Source organism: Setaria viridis, chromosome 2, assembly GCF_005286985.2.
Source record: "Setaria viridis chromosome 2, Setaria_viridis_v4.0, whole genome shotgun sequence".
Lineage (NCBI taxonomy): Eukaryota > Viridiplantae > Streptophyta > Magnoliopsida > Poales > Poaceae > Setaria > Setaria viridis.
In genome coordinates, this window is record NC_048264.2 from 14,453,558 (window position 1) to 14,463,519 (window position 9,962).

At 49.8% G+C, this 9,962-nt stretch overlaps 2 protein-coding genes across 2 annotated transcripts; both read left to right on the forward strand.

Annotated features, from left to right (window-relative positions):
• Window positions 1-226: 226 nt before the first annotated feature.
• LOC117846046 (delta(14)-sterol reductase) lies at window positions 227-5,031 on the forward strand. Its single transcript, XM_034727143.2, has 13 exons — window positions 227-382; window positions 480-597; window positions 733-803; window positions 1,009-1,065; window positions 1,901-1,992; window positions 2,227-2,274; window positions 2,882-3,002; window positions 3,082-3,128; window positions 3,293-3,374; window positions 3,587-3,663; window positions 3,774-3,893; window positions 4,449-4,523; window positions 4,613-5,031. Exons 1-13 carry the CDS (start codon window positions 320-322, stop codon window positions 4,764-4,766), a joined length of 1,125 nt encoding a protein of 374 aa, XP_034583034.1. The 5' UTR covers window positions 227-319; the 3' UTR covers window positions 4,767-5,031.
• Window positions 5,032-6,339: 1,308 nt separating this feature from the next.
• On the forward strand, window positions 6,340-8,213 carry LOC117846641 (arogenate dehydratase/prephenate dehydratase 6, chloroplastic). Its single transcript, XM_034727877.2, has one exon. The coding sequence runs from the start codon at window positions 6,494-6,496 to the stop codon at window positions 7,850-7,852; it is 1,359 nt and encodes a 452-aa protein (XP_034583768.1). The 5' UTR covers window positions 6,340-6,493; the 3' UTR covers window positions 7,853-8,213.
• Window positions 8,214-9,962: the final 1,749 nt, after the last annotated feature.

Sequence of the window (9,962 nt, forward strand, 5' to 3'; positions counted from 1 at the left end):
TTTGTACGCACGTCAGAGCCATCGTCAGTTCGTCGCCTTCATCGTCTTGCCTTGCCCACACGTTCTGTGCACTCCATCTGGTAAGCATGTTATGTGGCGACAATTAATGAACATAGTTTAGGTATGTTCACGACAAATCATGCCATAATATTTTTCAGAAGAAAATCAAGCGATAATAAAGGGGAAAAAAAACTTCGTAAAAATGAAAAAACAAGAATGGCAGCCCAAGTTTTGTTTGGGCCGAGTCGAGCCCAGAAACTTTTGTCAGCCACTTTTCGCCGTTCTGGGACCAAGTCCACGCCGCTGATACAGGCGGAGAATGGAGGCCGCCACCGCCGCCGCCGCCGCCGTCCTCCCCGCGCTGGTGCCCTCCGGTAGCGCGGTGGGTGCCTAGTTCCTCATCGCTCCACTTGTCTACTTCCAGTTGCGGCACATCGATCCCTCACTGTGTACCTGCGTGCTCGCTCTGTGCTGTGCAGGTGGTGGTGCTATTCGCCTACCTCGGCTACCTCGCCGCCGCCGGAGCCATCCTCCCCGGGAAGCTCGTCGCCGGCGCCGTCCTCCAGGATTCCTCCCGCCTCCACTACCGCTGCAATGGTAGGCCTGCTGCCGCCGCGCGTGGCGGCCCCTACCCTATCGCCACGCGCGCCCGATCCCTGAACCCTATGGCCAAACAACGGCATTGCTTTGTGTTCGTCTCAGCTTGTTGATGCGTGCGTGCGTAACCCACAGGTTTACTCTCGCTCCTGCTGCTACTGGGCCTCTTGGCGTTCGGTTCCTACATGGGTTGGATGTCTCCCACGGTGAGCTCCTGTTCAGTCCTGATGCCTTGTGCATCTGAGTGTTCCCCTGTTCAATTGGTGCGCTATTTATACTCTGATTCAACAAGGACCGAACGGCAGTCCTATTCGGATGACGAGCGCAGTGAAATTTCTGTTGCGGTTTATAATCTGTGAATTGACTTAGGTACGAGGAATTGATCAACGGATTGTTTGTCGATGCTTGCAGGTTGTGGCTGACAGGGGACTTGAGCTTCTATCAGCGACCTTCATTTTTAGTGTTATTGTAAGTGCCTCCTCGGACAGACGGACCTTTCCATGTCATCTGCACCTGCTTATGAAGATTCTAACTGCTTGTGCCTGGTACTTTTGGGGTGCCTCAATGCTATCATTTATGTAAACTGGAAAAAGGAAAGGGGGGACCTTGCACACTTATGAAAAATAAATAATCACATATTTTAGATGACGTATTGCACTCGATATACATTTGCGTGATTGAAGCTTCCAGACCATCTGAATGTCTGAATGACCTGGTCTTAACTCATAGTGTCAACGATTTCAGATATTACATGTTCAGAATTGCTACATCCTGAAGTAATCATAAGATAAGCCAAGTGTTGAACTGTTGATGCACGGAGTGTCAAATTTTCCCAATTTGACCTTGGTTATGGGTGTGTCTCATGCGTGCACATTTTTGGCTTACCGACTATGAATATTAATTTGGTAAAATAAAAAAATCACAAAATGAATAGTTTATCCTGGATTTGGATGGAGATTCACAAGAAAATGACTTGAGGTGGCAAGCCCAAGTGAAACTTTTCCTCCAGGGGCGGAGGGAGGTGCTGAGGGGGCTAGATGCAAAGAGTAGATGGACACCGATTTCACCACGTAAATTTGTGAAAATTTAAGCTTTTTCCTCCTAATGATCAATCAACTACAAGCTGGCCCCCTCATGGATGTTTTTCTGGCTCCGGCCCTTGTTTCCTGTACTTTGGTCATGATCAAAATGCTAGCAAAAATCTGGTCACATTCATATTTTCACCATGCAGTATTTAGTTATGTTGTGTCAGACTATATGAAGGCTATTTGATTGGATCTCATATCTCACTCTTTAATTTCAGGTCACTTTTGCACTCTACTTTGCCGGCACCAAGTCCCGCCACAAAAGTTCTTCTTTGAGGCCACATGTTAGTGGGAGCTTCATACAAGATTGGTAACTTCTAGGAAACTTCGTTGTGTCTAATATATAAAAATATGTCTGGCTTATTTTGGTACTTAAGTTTTTTTTTTATATATTCTTGTTATTATTGAAAGATCAAGCAAAGATAATCTTTTGTTTCTCATGGCTTGTGTCTTCAATTTGAATGTGAGAAACTACTATGCATTTGATTGCAGTTCTCTTTCACATAGCACTGATACTTGTTGTTTTGATCACTTTGTTCAATAGGTGGTTGGGAGTGCAGCTTAATCCTCATTTTATGGGAGTTGACCTCAAGTATGTCAACAATTTCTTGTATTTTTGCAAGCATATGACGTGCTGCTGTCTTGGAATTTTGAAATAGGATCAGGGTTGCCAAGAGAGATTTGTTATTGGTTGATTGAGATACGCCTATGATTTATCTACAATCTGTTTGACCCTTTGACAGATTCATAGGTTCCTTAATGTAGTCTACTCATGCCTAATACTTGTGTCAATTCATTTTATACATGTAGTCTATGGAGAATACCTAGTCAACTTAAATGGAATGCTTAGTGATTGTTTATTATGCTACTGATTGACTACAAATGAGAAATAATTGCTGCTCTTGGGATCTGCTGAAACTCAAGTTTATCTCCACACCTTAGCTACTTAATTTGGTGCATTGAGGTATAGAATCCATAATACTTTCCATTCTTTAGATTTTCACCTTTAGAAATGGCATCTTGGCCTAGTGTTTCTAGGTTATCCTGATAAGAAATACAAATGTGGTTAGACATGATGTATTCTCTCTTTATTTTCTCCTCAGATCACTTAATTGCTGGTGCTTGTATTGTATTGTTTATACTACACGCCATTGACGTTAATGAAATTTTCATGATAATTATGTTTTCAATCATTGCAGATTCTTCTTCGTGAGGGCAGGAATGATGGGATGGTTATTTATCAACCTCTCTTTGCTTGCAAAGAGCTACCTAGCTGGTTCCGTCAATCTTTCAGTCATTCTCTACCAATTCTTTTGTGCGGTATTGGACAGCAAAAATCTTCTTAATTGATCATCTTCTAACCCCTTATTTCTGGAATTAATTATACCTGTTCGTGCAGTGGTATATTATAGATTACTTCGTCCATGAAGAATTCATGACCTCAACGTAAGTATATCACATGCGGTCAGTGGTAAATAGATTAACGATGGTGAACATACTAATCCCAAACAATATATGTTGAGATCTCTTGTGGGAAGATTAAAGATGATAAACATACTATTCCTGAACAAAAGGTTGAGACCTCTGATTTGTTTCATTGCTATTTCCAGGTGGGACATTATTGCTGAAAGGTTGGGTTTCATGCTGGTGTTTGGTGATCTAGTTTTCATTCCTTTCACCTTCACTATTCAGGTATATACTTTCTTTACATTTCATTATTGCAAATGTTGACCCATGGTGCTAGCTATTGAATACCTTAGGCAGAACATTGTACCTAACATCAATTTTATTTGTGTTTCTCAATTGTCAGATTTCTGGCATGCGAGATCATTGATGTCTCTTCCATTAAAACAGTTGTTTTGAGAATTAAACTAATCAACAATTTATTATTTCTTTTTTGTCAGGGTTGGTGGCTTTTGAGAAATGAAGTGAAGCTGTCACCTTTGGCTGGTCTAGCTAACTTTTGCATCTTCATTATTGGGTACTCTTGCTCTTTCTCCAGAATCAACCTCTTGTTGCATTATTTTTGCTACGTAGCCGTTTCTTGTATTCTAACCTTGACTTCTGTACTTTATACCATGTGGCACACAGGTACCTAGTGTTCAGAGGAGCTAACAAGCAAAAACATGTTTTCAAGAAGGACCCCAAAGCTCCTATATGGGGAAAACCTCCCAAAGTCGTCGGGGGAAAGCTACTTGCATCCGGCTACTGGTAAGGACACATGCATCATGTGGAACTTATGCATGCCAATGCCCCTTTGTTAATCACGTAATATTTATACACTGTCATCTACTCATCTATGGTGCTTGCTATTGACCTTTGACCATGTCTAAATGTATGATGCTTGCTACAAATAACTAAGAACCACACGTCACAGGTTTCTTTTAGATGACATGTCTACTGTATGGTTAATCCTGATAAGTTGAAAAGTGAGAAGCAAAGGAGTCAATAGAATCATTATGAATTTTTATAGTGATAGATGATAGTGGCCCCAAATGATGTTTATGGAAGATTCAAAGATGTAGCAATTTGTGCTTGTGGTATGTCAGTTGCTGCTTATTCGGTCATTATATTGTTTTTTCAAAATGTTTGATAGCTCAGACTTAAAATGTTCCTTTCTCTTGTACTCCCTCCGTCCCAAATCGTAGGTCGTTTTGGCATTTCTAGGTTGATAGCTTTTGCTATTCATCTAGGGAGTAAGAGTTATCAAGCCTGTTGTGTTGTTGTGAACGTGAAATTACGAAGCTCGTCATCATCCAATTGCAGGGGCATCGCAAGGCACTGCAATTACCTAGGAGATCTACTGCTAGCGCTTTCGTTCAGCCTGCCCTGCGGGTTCAGGTGACTGTTGGGTCGATTATCTGTTATGCTTCCTTTTCTCAGTGGAATGCCAGTGAAAGACAATGTTGGTGGAATCCGCTGTTTTGCAGCTCTGTGATCCCGTACTTCTACCCGACCTACCTGCTGATTCTGCTGATCTGGAGGGAGAGGCGCGACGAGGCTAGGTGCTCGCAGAAGTACAAGGAGATCTGGGCAGAGTACTGCAAGCTCGTGCCCTGGAGGATCCTACCTTATGTGTACTAGTTGGAAGGCGTTGTACTCGACGGTCGAGCGAGCCTGAAGGTGCAGGTCAATCTTAGGATGGTAAATGTTACCTATTGGCCTTGGGTGGTTTCTTGGCGAATCCCCATCACTACTTGTAAAACTATGAGCTTGCTGATGTTGCTGTACGTTTTCCTCCTGGATATTCGTGTTTGCAAACCAGTTGCCCTGAGGCACGCACGGCACAGCAGTTCAGTTCCATGGCGTTTAAGTTATCAACTGCATGTCGCTCTCGTGATTTGTGTCAGAGGCTTCTAGTCGTTGGCCGTTTCCTGCTGAATTTCGATCGCTAGATGATGACAAGTTAGGCGTGTCCTTGATTTTTGCCTAGAAGATACACAAGGTTTTCGTCAAAAAAGGAAGGTTATGATAGGAAATGGTTTGGTGAGCAGCAAGAGTTGAACGCGGCGTCTAGAACTAGAACCTAGTAACGTGAATGTGGACATGGGTACGTCGCATGTGGTGCGCGCTAGCGGTGGTGTTGGCCACCTCGATGATTCGATATCGGCACAGATTGTCCGGCGTTTTGCACGTGCGCGACAATCGCCGCTGTCTCAGGGACTGGATGAGATGAGATGAATCCTCCCCGATAGCCGTCCAGTTGCGTTCGTCACCTCGTCCATTTTCCCCGGGCTATTTAAAAAAAAAAGCTACGTTCAAAAAAACGAAAGCAGGTTCGTCGGGAAGTACAGTACTCCATCCGTCCTGTAGGTTATTTTTTTATTCATTAGATTTGGTTGTACATTTAGATATACTGTATAATATTTTTTCCATTCAAAAAAAATAAAACGATCTATAATTTGAAATCGAGGAACCGAAAAAGTAACATTTATAAATTTAAAAAAGCTAAAATAACCCAGAATTTAGATTCTAGATACAGAGGGAGTATTCATCGTCACGACGTCACGCACGTGTGAAATGTGAACCGGGTCCGGCGGCATGCATGGCAGGCAGCTCAAGCCAAGACGAGATATTTCGTTCGGGTCCTTGCACGGTTGGTTGGTGTTGACGGATGCAGCCACGCAGGGCGCGCCTGTGTGTGTGGTTTGCCACGTAGCACGCTGCAGACGAACGGTGCGCCTACTGCTGTCAGATCAGGGTGGCCCCAGCAGATGGTCGTCTCCAGCGGCTCGTCGACGGCTTTGTCTCAGTCTCGGTCCAACCAAAGTTAAACTTTTTAACTACTAGTAGCCTCTGCTACTAGTAATTTTTACTCCTACTAGCGGCGGCGCCCACGATGGGACGGGGGAATATGGGATCAGAGCGGCTTCAAGTCACCACGGCGTTGCGTTTCCGTTTGGGACCTGCCGCCCCCACCAGCCGCCAGCGGCGTCGGCGCCCGTCACCTCGCCCGCCGTCGCCGTCGCCGTCGCCGACGTAGCGAGACGACAGGGCAAGGGGTCCGCCGCGCACGCCCACCACACACGCACGCCTCCAACCCTATAAACCCCGCGCCCGCGCTGGCTTTTCCCTCTAGCTTGCCTCGGAGGAAGCTCTCCTCCTCTTCCCAAGCTGAGCTGAGAGGGCTGAGGCTGCCGCTGCCTCTCCCCCACCGCCCACCGCCCACCGCCCACCCACCACACCCCACCCACCCACCTACCACACCACACCACAACAGGTGGGAAGGGAAAAAATAAAAATAAAAAAGCCAGCGCCCCGGAACACGGGGAGCGAAATCGCCCGGCCAATCCACCCACCCCAACCCCGACATGGAGGCCGCCGCCGCGGCGCCCGTGCTCGACGCCTTCTTCGCCGGGCCGCGCCACCACCACCACCAGCTCCGCCCCACCGCCGCCGCCGGAGGCGGCTGCAGATCCGCGCGCCTCCAGGCCCAGCCGTCCCGCGCCGCCGCCGCCCCCTACGCCCGCGCCGACTGGCAGGCCGCCTGCGCCATCCTCGCCAGCAACTCCAGCGGAGGCAACGGCGGCAGCACCAGCAGCGCCGACGCCAGCAACAGCAATAGCAGCAGCAAGCAGCCGGCGCCGCGGGTCAACGGGCAGGAGCCGCCGCGGCCGCCCGCGCTGGAGGCGACGCCGGCGCCGGTGCCCGCGGAGCTGGATCTGGTGCCGGTCTCCAACCTGCCCCGGCCCCTCAGCATCAGCGACCTGTCCCCGGCGCCGATGCACGGGTCCCAGCTCCGCGTGGCGTACCAGGGCGTCCCGGGCGCCTACAGCGAGGCGGCGGCCGCCAAGGCCTACCCGGGCTGCGACGCCATCCCCTGCGACCAGTTCGAGGTCGCCTTCCAGGCCGTCGAGCTCTGGATCGCCGACCGCGCCGTGCTCCCCGTCGAGAACTCCCTCGGCGGCAGCATCCACCGCAACTACGACCTCCTCCTCCGCCACCGCCTCCACATCGTCGGCGAGGTCCAGCTCCCCGTCCACCACTGCCTCCTCGCGCTCCCGGGGGTGCGACGGGAGCTCCTCACCCGGGTCATCTCGCACCCGCAGGCGCTCGCGCAGTGCGAGCTCACGCTCAACGCCATGGGGCTCAACGTCGCCCGCGAAGCCTTCGACGACACCGCCGGCGCCGCCGAGCACGTCGCCGCGGGCGGGCTCCGCGACACCGCCGCCATCGCGTCGGCGCGCGCCGCGGAGCTGTACGGGCTCCAGGTCCTCGCCGACGGCATCCAGGACGACGCCAGCAACGTCACGCGCTTCGTCATGCTGGCGCGGGAGCCCATCATCCCGCGCACCGACAGGCCCTTCAAGACCAGCATCGTCTTCGCGCACGACAACGACGGCACCTCCATCCTCTTCAAGGTGCTCTCGGCGTTCGCCTTCCGCGACATCTCGCTCACCAAGATCGAGAGCAGGCCGCACCGCCACCGCCCCATCCGCCTCGTCGACGACGCCAACGTCGGCACCGCCAAGCACTTCGAGTACATGTTCTACATCGACTTCCAGGCGTCCATGGCCGACGTCCGCGCGCAGAACGCGCTCGCCGAGATCCAGGAGTTCACATCCTTCCTCAGGGTGCTCGGCAGCTACCCCATGGACATGACGCCGTGGGACGCCGCGCCGTCCTCGTGGTCCTCGCGCGTCGACAATAGCAGCAGCCAGCACTTGTAGAGATTGCTGAATGCTGATCAATCAATCAGCCAAGGTAGCCACGGATCGATCGATCAATCAATCAATGGTGAATTGCCACTTCTTTCAATTAGGAAGGAAGGACGCACGAAACGTTTCTTGGTTCTTTCATTCGCTTTTGTTTTGGAGGAGATCAAACTGCATCGCGTTTGGTCGATGCTTTCTCCTCGATGCTCCTAGCTCCCTTTTCGATTTGTGTTCATCAAATCCAGAGAGGCGGTAGAGGGGCTCTTGTTGTACGCTGCTGGTGTATGTAAGTACAGTATATTCTTATACTTGTTTAAACCTTTGAAGAAATCAATCATGCGAAACCATGGAATTCAAAATGAAAACCAATTCTTTAGAGCAACAGGCATTGCTGCCTGCATCCACTGTTATGATGAACTGAACTGTTGATGGGCATGTCCCGATCGTGTCTGGATAGGCTCACCGATCGATCAAAATGCGACCTTGTGTTCCTTGCTGGAACTCTTCCTGTCGTTGCCTGTTGAGATTGGCATTTGCATTTTGGGAGGATGCGGGAAGATTCGATGGCCGGCGGCGTGGTTGGTGTGCGGGCGAGAGGCTGTGGTGTGAGCTGTGACTTCGCCTTGGTGAAGCAAGAGGTAGAGGACTCTTCTTTCGTTGGGTACATACGTACAGTAGGAGGAGAGGAGTTGACGGTGGATACTTGGGAGCCATCTATTTTCTACCAGCACAATACGTTGCCCTTACGGGCCACGATTAGAACTAAATAAATAACATAACTTGCCTTGAAAATCTTAAATTTGTTCCGATTCCAATAATTTATTATCCTATATTTTACACTTGTATATATTTTATTTAATTATTTCTACTCATTTGAAAAGCATAAAGACATATTATAACAATCATACATCCCAACCTTAGTCTTTACCGGGTGATTGTGTCGAACAACACATAAGGTAATCTGCGTATTGATGCGTCTTTAATTTCATTTAGAAGTTTTTCACTGATTTTATGCGCCGTGCATTATACCGGCCACCCCTCTCTCTCCCTCGCACTCTCCCTCTCTCTCAAGTCTACCATAGCTCTTTATGAATTGTGATGTATAAACTGAACAGATAAAATGTACCAACTTAGTCTCTTTCGGAAGAAAATGAATTGAACAACCTTTGCTCTTGAGTCTTGGGCGTATCTAGTCAACTCTGCGGAAACAAACTTCTACTTATGCATGCGAGGACCATGCGTGGCCCATGCACAGTGTCGAGCATGTCTTGCGTGAACCGTACACCAGACAGACGAACTGCTATAGCTGGCATGCAACATTCCCACAACTCGACACTGCCACCGATGACTGCTCTAGCTAGCATGCAATCTTCCCACAACTCGACATTGCTAGAAGGCCCATCGATGACGCATGGAGAAACAAAGGACATGTTGCGTTGAATCGCCAATGCGTCCACTTAGGCTTATCCACTCTGTCACCGTGGACGGAGCCACTTAATCCACTCACCCATTTCTCTCTCATCTATACTTCTTCCCAGCTCTGCTGTGGCGATCCCCACAGCCACCCTAGCTCAGGCCTCAAGTCAAGGAGCCTCTTCAGCGTCTTCGCAGCGTCTCCCGAGTGCGTCGCCAGGCACCACCTGCTGCCCCCTCCTTCCCCCGACCCCACCTCGGTCCGTCGTCTTCTTGAGCTTTGTCCGCTGCCACCTCCTCGAGCTTCCCTCTATCCACTGTCGAGCCACCAACTCCAGGCTCCAGCGGGGATGCACACCAGCACGTCGTCGCCACAAACACAATTCATGGTGCTCATCTACGTCACCATTGGCATGGCCAGAGCTCATCCTAGACGGCACGGTGCGGCCTCGTCGCCCTCATCCCCCAAACAGTGGCTTGGGCGACGAGGATGCGCGTGGGCAACCACGCCATCTACGGTGAGGTTAGGGAAAGGGACCGGAGGAGGAGGGCACCGCAGCGAGCGGTGGCGCGGGCGGCCAGAGGATGGCGAGAGGGCTGGATGTGGAGGTGGCGGCCAATGGATGGCGAGGGGGCCAGCGGCGGACTGGAAAAGGAGGGCACGAGTGGATGGCACACGAAGGGACTTTTTAGCAAAATCGACAAGTCCTAT